At 45.3% G+C, this 14,482-nt stretch overlaps 1 protein-coding gene across 1 annotated transcript in view; it reads left to right on the forward strand.

Annotated features, from left to right (window-relative positions):
- DDB1 (damage specific DNA binding protein 1) overlaps positions 1–14,482 on the forward strand; it is a 31,883-nt gene that overhangs the window by 4,871 nt on the left and 12,530 nt on the right. The window contains exons 5-16 of the mRNA XM_059404527.1: positions 1,801–1,915; positions 2,864–2,961; positions 3,731–3,889; positions 4,495–4,578; positions 5,143–5,259; positions 5,865–5,967; positions 10,498–10,573; positions 10,670–10,778; positions 12,528–12,706; positions 12,805–12,968; positions 13,050–13,157; positions 13,337–13,544. Coding sequence (XP_059260510.1) covers positions 1,801–1,915; positions 2,864–2,961; positions 3,731–3,889; positions 4,495–4,578; positions 5,143–5,259; positions 5,865–5,967; positions 10,498–10,573; positions 10,670–10,778; positions 12,528–12,706; positions 12,805–12,968; positions 13,050–13,157; positions 13,337–13,544 — 1,520 coding nt within the window. The remainder of the gene's footprint in view (positions 1–1,800; positions 1,916–2,863; positions 2,962–3,730; positions 3,890–4,494; positions 4,579–5,142; positions 5,260–5,864; positions 5,968–10,497; positions 10,574–10,669; positions 10,779–12,527; positions 12,707–12,804; positions 12,969–13,049; positions 13,158–13,336; positions 13,545–14,482) is intronic.

A 14,482-nucleotide genomic window follows, 5' to 3' on the forward strand; every position in this document is an offset into this window, starting at 1 on the left:
TCCCTGCTGAGCAGAGAGCCCGACGCGGGACTCGATCCCAGGACCCTGAGATCATGACCTGAGCCGAAGGCAGCGGCTTAACCCACTGAGCCACCCAGGCGCCCTTTTTGTCTATTTCTTAGTGTCACCGTATGTGCTAGAGTTCAGAGGCTGGTTGGAATGAAGTTCATTTGAATAAGCTTGAAACTACTTCAGGATATTTTGTTTGATCTTGCTCACTGTGCTTTAATGATCAGAGCTGAGATAAAAACTTAAGAATTTCTTTCCTTTCTTCAGTTTTGTAAATATAAGGTTGTTAAAACACTGATGTTGGTTATTCAAGGCTGACTCTGTTCCTAGCCTTAGGGCTGCCAGTTTTGTGAACTATCAGCTTTCGTGTGTGTGTGTGTGTGTGTGTGTGTGTGTGTGTGTGTGTCTGTGTGTCTGTCTGTCTGTCTCTCGGGGGCCCAAATCAAACCCCCAGCTTGTACTTGTGAAGTTCAGTCTTTTTTTTTTTTTTTTTTTTTTTTTTAAAGATTTTTTTTATTTATTTGTAAGAGAGAGAGAGTGAGAGCGAGCACAGGCAGACAGAGTGGAAGGCAGAGTCAGAGGGAGAAGCAGGCTCCCTGCGGAGCAAGGAGCCCGATGTGGGACTCGATCCCAGGACGCTGGGATCATGACCTGAGCCGAAGGCAGCTGCTTAACCAACTGAGCCACCCAGGCGTCCCGTGAAGTTCAGTCTTAACTGCTGGTTATTGATGAGAAGATCTTTCTTCAACTAAAAATGATTATCTTTTGTTTTGTGCCCAAAATTCAAATATTGGTGTAAATATTTAGGGACTTACTGTGTGAAAGGTAGTCATTCTGAGGAGCTCTCCTGCCCTGAAACACAGTGTTGAATTCTTTCTGTAACTTCTTAGGCTTTCATCTGGCCTTCGTGGAGCTGTCTCCACTGGCTGATGGTACCCTCCCCATCCTGGTCTTTCCATCTTTCAGAGGTGGCTTTGACAGCCTTAGGACTGATTGGAGTCATGATTCAGAAAAGGAGGGGAACATAGCAGATGCTTAGGTGACTGAGCCACCAGGCGCCCCAAACAAATTTTTTTTTTTTTGTTTGAGATTGACTTTTATTTATTTGACAGAGACACAATGAGAGAGGGAACACAACAAGCAGGGGGAGTGGGAAAGGGAGAAATGGGCTTCCTGCCAAGGAGGGAGCCCAATGCGGGGCTCGATCCCAGGACCCCGGGATCATGACCTGAACCAAAGGCAGACGCTTAACACCTGAGCCACCCAGGCGCCCTGCAATTTTTTTTTTTTTTTAAGTAATATCGAGACCCAACATAGGGCTCAACTAACAACCCCAAGATCAAGAGTTGCATGCTCCACAGACTGAGCCAGGCGCCCCTCAAACAAATTTCTTAGATGTATATTTAGCTTCTCAATGTATGGGTTTTTTTAAAAAACAATTTCATAAGTTCCTTGAGGCCATAGAACATCCATATATCTTACAAGTACCTACAAATGCACCTGTGTACGTTGTCTGTCTTATGGTGATTAGTATAGTGCACCAGATTGATTTTTCTAATTCTTAAGCCTATCTTGATTGGTTGAATTGTTAGAAACGCTGGGTCTGAGCCTCCATCTACCCAGTCACAGGCTGAGTTGGTGGCTGTCAACCTACTGATGGGTTGGGATAGTAAGGCCACTGGGATAGGATGGTCAGATAGTGGGTGGTAGTGGCCTGTCCCTTTTAGGTCTCCTTTCTAGTCCAGGCTTCATCCATCCTGAGGGCTAACCTTGCCACCTTTCCCCACCTAGGACCCTCAGGGGCGGCACGTGAAAACCTATGAGGTGTCTCTCCGTGAGAAGGAGTTCAATAAGGGCCCTTGGAAACAGGAGAACGTAGAAGCTGAAGCTTCCATGGTGATTGCAGGTTAGTTGGGGTTTTAGATATGTCCCCTGATCCCAGGCTGGGGCCTGTTCCTTACTCTCGTTCCTACCTCGCCTCTGCTCCTTCATTTCAGTGCTCAGGTGCTGTTATACACACTCATTACCCGGCAGCCCTGGGGTCTCCTCTGTTTCTGAATGTGCCTTCCTTTGCTCTTCCCGTTTCTGTCTTTGTGATTGTCTCTTTTTCTTTGCTCCTTCGAAAAAGTATAGCTTTCCTTGATCTTAGGATAGAGGGGTTAATTATGAACTGAGATTGATTTGCAAAGTGACATGCAAAAATTATTTCATTTTTGGGCATAACATTTATTTATTTATTTATTTAGGGGGTGGCAATAACATTTAAAAACTGTGAGGGATCTATAGAGTTTACCTAATCTGTTTCACAGATGAGGAAACCTGGCCCCAGGGGCTTGCCTGTGCCTGTGCCGCACTGACAAAGCCTTGGCCTGACTCCAGGCCTCTTTGCTCGCTCTCCTGTATCCTCCCTATGACCTTATGTTGTCTCATCTAGGAGAGAAATCTAAATTTCTCAAGCGAGAATTGGCTTTTCTAAATGGTGGCCCCAATCATGGGGAAATTAAATTAAGGAACAAGTGGGGGGAAAGCTTTGAGTTAGAAAGGACCAAAGTTTAGGTGAGAAAAGGGGAGGAATCCAGGCGGAAGAACACAGAGAGGTCTCCCCACCTCTAGAAACTGAGAAATACCGAAAGAGTGACACTAAAAACATCACCCGGGTTAGATAATGCCAGCCTGAAATTTCTCCGACAGCAGTCTCAGTTAAAGACTATCATGTTCTGGACTTTGATGTCTTTTTTTAAAAGAATGATTATCTTAAGGTTTGCCTCAGAGTTGGCTGGATGGGTGCCCTTGCTGCTGCAGGGCTTGGCAGGTCCAAAGTGCCGAGCATTCTAATGCTGCCTCTCTCCTGCAGTCCCAGAGCCCTTCGGAGGGGCCATCATCATTGGACAGGAGTCCATCACCTACCACAATGGAGATAAATACCTGGCGATTGCCCCTCCTATCATCAAGGTGAGCAGCAGTCTTTTACCTTCCTGATTTTTCTCTCGTTCTTCCCCTGCTCCTCTCTCTCCCCCCGTTTGTCAAAGGGACAGTAACGTCTACAAATGTCTGTCATACCGTTTGCTGTGAGTGAGAGAGAACTGTGGTAGTCTTTGGAAATACAAGGAGAGACTGGCCTGGTTTTGCTTCCTGAGAGCTTGCTTGCTAACTAAGAGAAAGAAGTACTAATCCAAGTAGGTTTACCCTTTCCACCAGCTGGGACAAGAAGGGAAGAATTTTGCAAATTTTATTGAATGTTTTCAGAGCTCAGGTCATGCGAAAGGTAGCATAGCGATCAGTTGTATAGACTTAAAAAACTAGTTCTAAAAGTTTCAAACCTTAATGTTTCATGTTGTAAGAATCAATACAAAATTCAGTTAAACGGTACATAGCAATGTGGTAGTATTGGCAGGGGGAGGTAATTAGTAGTAGTGAGGAAATAACAAAATCTGTGGGGGTATCCACAGTCTGGTGACTACTTAGAGTGCTTCCTGCTTTCTGCGGATTTCTGTGTTCCAGTGGAATAATACGTGTATAACCACTTAAGGTACATTGAGTTTCTCAGAAAGTTATCTTCAGAAGAACATGTCCTCATCTTCAGTCACACATGTAGTCCTAGCTAAGTGTATTCCTTGCTCCTGAAATGGCTGGGTTTGGTGAAGGGAGTGGCTCACAAGGGTTTGCACTTTGCTTGTGGGAGACACACAATCTCTACTGACCATGTCTTCCCTCTTGGCAGCAAAGCACAATTGTGTGTCACAATCGTGTGGACCCCAACGGTTCCCGCTATCTGCTGGGAGACATGGAAGGACGGCTCTTCATGCTGCTTCTGGAGAAGGAGGAACAGATGGATGGCACCGTCACCCTCAAAGATCTCCGTGTGGAGCTCCTCGGAGAGGTAGGGCTGTCCCTGCTCTGTCGCGTTCTCCTAGGGGTGGCGGATGTGGGAATGTGACTCACAGTGTGAGCGCCGTGAGCTTGGTAGTACTTAGCCGCCAGCAACAGACGGTCAGTCCTGCTGCGGAGGGAGGTTTCTGAATAAGTGACATGTGGGAGAATCTCACAGGCAGGTAGGCACTACCTCAGGCATCAAAAGGAAGAGCTAAAGGATGCCATTCGGAATTAAAGATTAATTTAATGCTGATATTCAGTTCTAGGAATAGGTTCCCCGAAAAGTTGAAGAATCAGGCAGTGAATTTTAGAGGTTGCTAATTACTCAGAGGAGACTGGAGCCATTGGGGCTAAAATGATCATTTGGAGCAGGCACCTGTGAGAGAAAGTGTAGCTTTTTCTGACTGTAAGGATGTGATAGATGGGAGTCACAAGCCTCAGGTTTAGGAACGTTTACTCAGTGTGACGTGGAGATTTGAAATGGAGAATAGTTTCAGCACTCATGGCTGCAGCTGTTCATTTGCCTAGCAGATGTCGAGGAGGGGGTTTGACATGTCGGGCTCCCATGGGGTGTTTGTTCTGATGTCTCTCGTGCCCTTGATTCTCTTCTAGACCTCTATTGCTGAATGCTTGACATACCTCGATAACGGTGTTGTGTTCGTTGGGTCTCGCCTTGGGGACTCCCAGCTTGTGAAGGTGAGAAGACGCGTTCTTCTTCCTGTGTACTTTACCGCCTTCACTGCTGCTTCATCAGGCTTCTGTGTTGGGAGCATCGCGGAATCTTTAATTCCTCAATGCCCGTACTACTCAGCTTTCTCCTTGACTGATTTCATGTCCTCCCTGACTAGCTCTTTGTCTTAAAGTTTCATTCAACAGATGTGCCAGGCAGAGTGCTGGGCTCAGCAGATAGAATTATGAACAAGACCCAGCTGCTACCTTCAGATAGGTCATAGTCTAGTGTGCCGGACCCCTCTAGAAAACAAAAGCTTCCTACCTTCCCTGCAGAAAAATGCATGTGAGCATTTTGCATTAATTTCCAAACTAACAAAGCTACTTTGAAATCCATCCACAGGACTGACTGATTAGTAGGTCTCCTGTAGGCCAGCTGTGTTCCTTAGTAAGCAGTTCCCCTCCAGAAGCATGCAGTGGAGCACAGGAAGGCAGATCTAATAGGACTGAGAGTTTCCTTTGGATGATAACCATCTCTTTAGAGTGGATCTCTTAGGAGCATTCCAGGACTAACTGTGTTTTTCCTCTTAGCTGAACGTTGACAGCAATGAACAAGGCTCCTATGTAGTGGCCATGGAAACCTTCACCAATTTAGGACCCATTGTGGACATGTGCGTGGTGGATCTGGAGAGGCAGGGGCAGGGGCAGGTAAGGAGTTCATCCCAGAAGTGAATAGTTGATACACCTGCCCACTCAAAGCATGTCCTTCTAAATTTGCCTATTTGGAGTGGGGAGTGCCCAGTGAAGACAACTTTCAAGAGCCTCACTCACTAATCCCAATGATGCAAGGATAACTTCTATTTATCGAGTGTATCTCTTGGTCTGTGGTACAGATCTACCTCATCCATGGTCACATGAGCACCCTAATTAGATAGGAATTCTTGACCATTTCAGAAGAGAGGAGGCTGGGGACTGGGAAAGATCAAGTACCTTGTCCAAATTTACATAATCTCCAAGTCACAGGTGTGTCTGGCTCTAGATCCTGTGTTCTTTCTAGTAAACTAGGTTCTAAGGGTGGGAGCCAGCTTGCTAGGAGCAGTGGTAGTTGCTTTTCACTGCTTGAACTAGAACATCCTGCTGCTTCGTAAACTTGGGGACATGGAAATCAGTCTCTTGTTAAGTCTGTTTCCTCAAAACTAGCTCCACTGAAAGGGTCTTTGGGATTAGGTATAGCTTAATTATTTCCTGGGCATCGGTATGATGGCCCCGGGCTCTGGAGGGGAGGTATTGAGAAACCTTCTCTCTGCTTGCAGCTGGTTACTTGCTCCGGGGCTTTCAAGGAAGGTTCCTTGAGAATCATCCGGAATGGAATTGGAATCCATGAGCATGCCAGCATTGACTTACCAGGCATCAAAGGTAAACTTTTGGTAGACATAGGATGCAAATCTTATTTGAGTAACCTTGGCCTTTGGCCTCATTATGCATTGTGAAGGCACGTGGGTGGGAGCTAGAGGAAAGGTCACATGAAGAGTAAAAGTCATAATGACAAATAAGGGGCAGAAGCTTAAACTTATTTAAAAGTACCAAAGTCAACTTGAAAATATGTATTATTGACCAGTCTTGTATAATGGAGTAGAGAAATGGAAAGGGAAAGTTTGTAAGTTAAATTTGATGATGTTTTAAAGGAACTGATAGAATTCCTGAGAAAAGAGGAAACTGAGAATATCCTACAAAGGTGTAAGTGTAAAGGTAGTAACTTCTAGAACAGAAATACAAAGCTAAATTCCAGGAGAACTATAATAATTAAAAAGATCAAAGAAAAAAAAAGATCAGAGATAGACTACATAGTGGAAGACTTCTGTGATATGTAAGTAGTAGACATGACTCAGGATGCTGTGGCATCTGCACGAGTGTCTGATATTCTGACATGTTGTAGCAGTAAATGTGAATGCGCTGCACTCGCCTGTTGTAAGAAAAAGATCAGATTAGATCATAAAGCAAAACAATCAATCTGAAAACAAGACAATCAGAAAACAAGACAATTAGAAAAAGATATTTAGACTATCAGGAGATGAGAGGATTGGAACAGATAAATAGAGGTTTATGAATTAGAAAGGAAGAGCTGAAAGTACAAAATCCAGGAAAGTTGGCTGAAAACTAGACAATGAGATTTCATTAAGGCAGCAGGATATAAAATTAATTTACTGAAATCAGTAGCATTCATGCGCAAACGCAGTCCATTTGAAGGTATAGTGGAGGGAAGGAGCTATTTACGATAGTAATAAAAAGGCAAAATACCAAAGAATAAATTGTTTTAAAAGATTTTTATTTATTTGTCAGAGAGAGAGAGAAAGTGCGCGCACGCCACAAAAGCTGGGGAGTGGAGGCAGAGGGAGAAGCAGGGGAGCCTGATGTGGGGCTTAATCCTAGGAGCATGACCTGAGCCGAAGGCAGACACTTAACCAACTGAGCCATCTAGGCATCCCAACCGAGGAGTAAATTTAACAAGAAATGTAGAAAACCTATACAGGGAAAACTTTGAAGTACTTAAGGATTCAAAGGATAGATTGATCAAATGAAAAACATACCAAGGGTCCTGTAAATTAAATTATAAAGCGGTCTCTCTTTGACCAATTTTTTTTTTTTAAAGATTTTATTTATTTCAGAGAGAATGAGAGAAAACACAAGTTGATGGAGGGTCAGAGGGAGAAGCAGACTCCCCACTGAGTAAGCCTCATGTGGGTCTTGATCCTAGGACCCCAGGGTCATGACCCAAGCCAGAGGCAGGGCTTAACCAACTGAGCCACCCAGGCGCCCCTTGACCTGTTTATTTTTGCACTTAATGTGTATGGATAGAAATATCAAGAGGTTTTTTTTTCTTGAGCTAGATAAGCAAGAGTCCAAATGGAAAAAGGAAGAAGAAAAGCCAGAAAGACTTAAAAGGAGCAGCAAGACAGGACTAGCCCTATCAGATATTAAAACATACCATTAAGCCTTAGTAGATAAAAGTGTGGTTTTGGTTCACTAATAGGCAGAGTTCCTTGAGCAGACTGAAAAATCCAGAAATTTTAAAAAAGTCCAGAAGTAGACACAGTTACATGTGGGAATTTAGTGTACAGTGGTGGTGGTGTTTCAGCTCAGTGAGATAAAGATAATTTTTTAAAAATAAATGTTTTTTTTTTTAAAGTTTTTTTAATGTTTTGTTTATTCATTTAACAGAGAGGGAGAGTACAAGCAGAGAGAGCAGCAGGCAGAGTGGGAGGGAGAAGCGAGCTCCCTGCTGAGCCAGGAGCCGGATGGGGGACTCCATCCCAGAACCCTGGGATCATGACCTGAGCTGAAGGCAGCCCCCCCCCTTTTTTAAAAGTTTTTATTTATTTATTTGACAGAGATCACAAGCAGGCAGAGAGGCAGGCAGAGAGAGAGGAGGAAGCACGCCCCCCGCTGAGCAGAGAGCCCGATTCGGGCTTGATCCCAGGACTCTGATATCATGACCTGAGCTGAAGGCAGCGGCTTAACCCACTGAGCCACCCAGGCGCCCCTGAAGGCAGCCCCTTAATGAACTGAGCCACTCAGGCGTCCCAGAATAAATGGTTTTTAATAAATGGTGTTCCCAGTTATCAACTGGGAAGATATGTTTGGATCCGTACTGTACTTTGTGTACCTTGCTAGAACCCAGATGTAAAAAGGAAGTCATACAAAGGTTGAAAGAAAAGGTTGTCAGATTCCTTTATGATCTTACAGTGGAGAAGGCCTTTTAAACTGTGACTCAAAGTGTAGAAGCGAAGTGAAAGATTGGTTAATTCAGTGACCTGAAATGCTTCTCCATGGCAAAAACAAAACACTGTAAGCTGTCCTAAGAAATGCAATCCAGATAAAAACGTTTGTAGTTCTTCTTACAGACAAAGGCTTCATCTCCCTAATTGATTGAAGTACTTTGACAAAGAAGGTCACCAAAATTCTTGCCCCCAGATGGCAAAGGGCATGTGTGGACGGGTAACAGGCCTCACTTGTACTAAGGGAGATGCAAATCCAAACTGAAGAGTGAAACCATTCTTTACCAGGTGACCAGAGTCCAAAAGTTTGACAGCACTGTGTTGGTGAGGCCCAGAGGAAATAAGCAGGCTTGTTGGTAGCATCTGCCAAAACTGCGTCTGCATTTAATTTAATGAGTTCTAGACAATCCAGATTGTAAGTGTGTCCCTCCTAGACCTTCATAAAGACAGCGTGATGTAAAGATAAGATCATTTTTTGTGGCATTGTATGCAAAATAGTGAAAGAATGGCCATCAGTGGAGACTTAAAACTGGTACATCTGTCATTAAATGCTGTGTAGCTCGAAAGCAAGGTACTGTTCCGTGGTGATAAGGGCTTTAGTATAAAATGGAAAAACGTAGCATAGAACGTTATATGATGGACTGTTTTATACATGTGTATATGTGAGTGTGTGTAACTTTTAAAAAATTTTATTTTTTACTATTTTAAAAAATATTTATTTATTTGTCAGAGAGAGAGAGAGAGCGCGCACATGTACAAGCAGGCAGAGGAAGAGAGACAAGCAGGCTCCCTGCCAAGCAAGGAGCCCTATGTGGGACTCAATCCCTGGGCCCTGGGATCATGACCCGAGGCGAAGGCAGCAGCTTAACCAACTGAGCCACTCAGGCGTCCCTATTTTTACTATTTTTTTTTTTAAGATTTTATTTATTTGAGAGAGACAGTGAGAGAGAGAATACAAGCAGGGCAGGGGGAGTGGGAGAGGGAAAAGTAGGCTTCCCACAGAGCAGGGAGCCTGATGATGTGGGGCTTGATCCCAGGATCCTGGGATCATGACCCAAGTTGAATGCAGGTGCTAACAACTGAGCCACCCAGGTGCCCCTAAATTTTATTTTATTTATTTATTAAAGATTTTATTTAGTTATTTGACAGAGATCACAAGTAAGCAGAGAGGCAGGCAGGGAGAGGGGGAAGCAGGCTCCCTGCTGAGGCTTTAACCCACTGAGCCACCCAGGTGCCCCCTTAAATTTTATTTTTAAATGATCTGTGTATCCAACGCAGGGCTCAAATCCACGACCTAAGATCAAGAGTCGCACACTCCACCAACTTAGCCAGCCAGGCACCCCTGTATTTGTATCTGCTTATAAAACAGTGACTACCGAATTCCTAAAATTAAAAAAAAAAATTTTTTTTCGGGGCACCTGGGTGGCTCAGTGGTTTGGGCTGCTGCCTTCGACTCCGGTCATGATCTCAGGGTCCTGGGATCGAGCCCCGCATCGGGCTCTCTGCTTCACAGGAAGCCTGCTTCCCTCTCTCTCTCTCTCTCTGCCTACTTGTGATCTCTGTCTGTCAAATAAATAAATAAAATCTTTAAAAAAAAAAAATTTTTTTTTCAAGAATGAACAGGAGACTATTGATGATTTATTTGGGGGATGGGTTTCAGGGAGAGGTATAGGAGTGAAACTTCTGTGTACACATTTTAAAGATAAATTTTGATTTTGAGGGGCGCCTGTGTGGCTCAGTGGGTTAAGGCTCTGCCTTCGGCTAGGGTCATGATCCCAGGGTCCTGGGATCAAGCCCCTCATCAGGCTCTCTGCTCAGCAGGGTGCCTGCTTCCCTTCCTCTCTCTCTGCCTGCCTCTCTGCCTACTTGTGATCTCTGTCAAATAAATAAATAAAATCTTAAAAAAAAATTTTTTTTAAATTTTGAGTCATAGAAATGTATCATCCTGTCCAAAATCAAAGGAAGCACTTTAAAATATTAGGTTCAGAAAAGTTTTTAAAAACAACTTCTTCAGGGTCTTAAAGCCAGGAAAGAACAGAGTGGCTGTCCAGCTTCAGGGGGGACTCCACAAAGTTCCTGCTCCTCCTTGAGGCCAGCCTCCCTTTCCTCAGATGTGGGGAGCTGAGTGTCACGCTGTGCTCTGCATCTTTATCCTTGATCTTTGTTCTAGGTCTGTGGCCGCTGCGGTCTGACCCTAACCGGGAGACTGATGACACTCTGGTGCTCTCTTTTGTGGGCCAGACAAGGTGAGGATGAATCTGGCGACTGCGCCAGGTGCTCCTGTGATGGTCATAGGGTGGGGGAGCTGGGCTGGCTGACCCAGGCCTTCCCTTCCCCTGCAGAGTTCTCATGTTAAACGGAGAAGAGGTGGAAGAAACCGAACTGATGGGTTTCGTGGATGATCAGCAGACTTTCTTCTGTGGCAATGTGGCTCACCAGCAACTCATCCAGGTAACAACTCAGAAAGGGGCAAGCCTCACTGACTTGAATTTGCTCTAGAGTGGAGTGTAGAGCCCTGCAGGATTTTACAGAAGTCCATTTTTATGGTTCTAGAAGTAACATCATAGGAAAAAAAGTAAAATTGCCCAATAACCCGCCATTCAGAGAAAACAGCTTCTAACTTTGGAGTTACTCCTTTTAGCTTTATGTTTCTTCTGGAAGTACATGCAGTATTTATTTGCATTCTCTTTTACAGACTAGGCTCATAATATTTTTATGTTTGGGGGTATCATATTTGCACTCAGTTGTGCCCCATTTTCTGAGACATGTGTTTTCCCTTGTTGTACTAATAACGTGCCTATTCAGTCCTAGTGCTCCCATCCATATGTGGCTGTTGGCAGTGCTTTCCACAGTAACTGTTAGAACCAGAGCTCTTACTCTGTTCTGATCTCGTTTTATTTTTTTAAAGATTTTATTTATTTGAGAGGGAGAGAGAGAATATGAGAGGAGAGATATCAGTGGGAGAAGCAGACTCCCTGCTGAGCAGGGAGCCCGATGTGGGACTCGATCCTGGGACTCCAGGATCATGACCTGAGCCGAAGGTAGTTGCTTAACCAACTGAGCCACCCAGGTGCCCCGTGATTTTGTCTTAAATCTATATGCGTTGTGGGGTCAGATATCCTTTTGGCCCTTGAGTTTGATTTCTGAGTACCTGCCCACCCCCTGGTGGTTTTCAGTTCAGAGTGACCCCTGGTGTCTTCACTTTTTGCACATCCTCTTCAGCTTTTGGCACTTTTCCGAACTGTGGCCAGAGTCAATATTCGCCAGTGTCGGGTATAGCACTTGTGCGCCTGAGGATTAATGAGTCCTCTCCCTCCTTTTATCCACTTGGGATTTCCTTGTAGCAGTTGTGGATTTGATAAAGGCCAGAGGGAAAGTTCTTTTGGTTTGTGGGCCAACTGTGGGAGGTACCCAGATACTGATTCATTGCTTTGTGAGTTTTTTCTAATTAGTGGCCTGAAGACTGAAGAACAGCTCATGTCATGTATCTGTTATTAAAGGGTTTTCCTCTTTAAATAGGAGCTCAGCTTTTTTTTTTTTTAAAGATTTTATTTATTTATTTGACAGACAGAGATCACAAGTAGGCAGAGAGGCAGACAGAGAGGAGGAAGCCCCTGACGTGGGGCTCGATCCCATGACCCTGAGATCATGACCTGAGCTGAAAGCAGAGGCTTTAACCCACTGAGCCACCCAGGCACCCCAGGAGCTCAGCTTTGATAGGTTAAGGTGAATTGATGCGAACATGACAGCGTCATCAACTTGCTTTTTGTTTTATTTCAGTGATGAAATAGATTGATTAAGCATGTTGCAAGATAATTTTGTAGCCTTTACTAAAGAATTTTATTTTTGGGGTGCCTGGGGGGCTCATTTGCTTGAGTATTGCCTTCGGCTCGGGTCATGATCCCAAGGTGCTGGCGATCGAGCCCCGTGTTGTCAGGCTCTCTGCTCAGTGGGAGTCTGCTTCGCCTTCTCCCTCTGCCTGCCGCTCCCCGTGCTCGTTCTCAGTCAGTCAGTCAAAAAAATAAAATCTTGAAAAAAAAAAAGAATCTTATTTTTTGCAGGAGTTTGGGGAAGAAAATACATAGAGCAGAGAGGACTTCTGTAGTTAATTTTAGAGCTCCACGAGGGCAACATTTACCACCTTCCCACTGGCATATGGATCCCAGCAGGTGCCTGGAGACCTTTCTCTTCTTTTTCTAGATCACTTCAGCATCTGTGAGGTTGGTCTCTCAGGAACCCAAAGCTCTGGTCAGTGAGTGGAAAGAGCCTCAGGGCAAGAACATCAGTGTGGCCTCCTGCAACAGCAGCCAGGTGGTTGTAGCGGTGGGAAGGGCCCTCTACTACCTGCAGATCCATCCTCAGGAGCTCCGGCAGATCAGGTGTGTGCCTGCCTGCCTGCTCCTTCTCCTCCTTCCCTGTTCTCCGGGCCACCTTTCATCCTTGGAGTCCTTCCTCTGCCATATTCCTCTTTGTTCAGCCATACAGAGATGGAACATGAAGTGGCCTGCTTGGACATCACCCCGCTGGGGGACAGCAATGGGCTGTCCCCTCTTTGTGCCATTGGCCTCTGGACAGACATCTCGGCGCGTATCTTGAAGCTGCCCTCTTTTGAGCTACTGCACAAAGAGATGCTGGGTGGAGGTAGGTGGCTTGTACGGAACTTTTCAGGGCTGGGGTCAGTCGGAGTGTGGAATGAGACCTTAACGTGCCCGTCTCCCACAGAGATCATTCCTCGCTCCATCCTGATGACCACTTTTGAGAGTAGCCACTACCTCCTTTGTGCCTTGGGAGATGGGGCACTTTTCTACTTCGGGCTCAACATTGAGACAGGTGAGAACCACACTTTGAGTAGTGGGTTCTTGGAGAAACGAGGGGTGTGGAGTTGCTTTAGCCTCGGGGTACCGCATTAAATGAGCATTTTGAACTTTTGAGCTTTTGAACCTTCACGACCCGGCTGTTTGTCCTGTTTCCTTCCTTCCTACTTTCTTTTGATGCCATTCCTTCTGTAGGCCTGTTGAGCGACCGTAAGAAGGTGACCCTGGGCACCCAGCCCACGGTGTTGAGGACTTTCCGTTCTCTTTCTACCACCAACGTCTTTGCTTGCTCTGACCGCCCCACTGTCATCTACAGCAGCAACCACAAATTGGTCTTCTCCAATGTCAACCTCAAGGAAGTCAACTACATGTGTCCCCTCAATTCTGATGGCTATCCTGACAGGTGAGCCTCTTTCTTTAGCAAGAGCCATTGATCGAGGGCAGCATGATGTTTTCCTCACACCCTTCCCCTCTCACCTTTTCCCAAAGTCGAATCCGTGTGAAGAGCTGAGATGGGGAGTGTTGAGTTCGGGTTCTCCCATCTGGGCTACCATTAGAAACCCTTGGGACACTTTTTTAAAAGTACGGATTTTTTTAGGGGCGCCTGGGTGGCTCAGTGGGTTTAAAGCCTCTGCCTTGGCTCAGGTCGTGATCCCAGGGTCCTGGGATCAAGCCCCGCATCGGGCTCTCTGCTCAGCGGGGAGCCTGCTTCCCCCTCTCTCTCTGCCTGCCATTTCACCTACTTGTGACCTCTGTGAAATAAATAAATAAAATCTTTAAAAAAAAAAAAAAAGTATGGATTTTTTTGAATCCTCCTCAGATTCTGATTCAGTAGATCTGGCGTTTGGGCCGTAGAATCTGTATTTTCAGGAAAACCTCCCCCGTGACTCAGATGGTTAGTCAGGTTTCAGAACCCCTGATTTAGAGATCATTCTGTATTCCCCTGGAGCAGGGATTCTCAAAGTACAGTCCCCCACTAGCACTTCGCTGGGAACTCATTAGAAATGTAAACTTTCAGGTCTTGGGTGAGGGAGGGGAGGGCGCAGAATCAGAACCTCTGTTGGGGGAGCTGTCCCCTTAAATGAGCACTCCTCGTTGTGATGCAGGTGGTGACTTGAGACTCGTTCTAGATTCTAATGCTAGGATGAGCATTAAACGGAAAGCAGTTAAAAATCTCAGTTGAGGCTCGCTCAGACCTGTTAAATAAGGTGGGGGGTGGCAGTGGACCAGGCATCAGGACCCTTTTCAGCAAGGAGTCGGAAGTTGAGAGCCATCGCATGGAGGAAGCTAGTGTAATTCTGCCTTGTTTTTCTTCCCCTTATGGAGTTGCCTTGTAGAATC

This window comes from Mustela nigripes, chromosome 1, assembly GCF_022355385.1.
Source record: "Mustela nigripes isolate SB6536 chromosome 1, MUSNIG.SB6536, whole genome shotgun sequence".
NCBI classification, from domain to species: Eukaryota; Metazoa; Chordata; class Mammalia; order Carnivora; family Mustelidae; genus Mustela; species Mustela nigripes.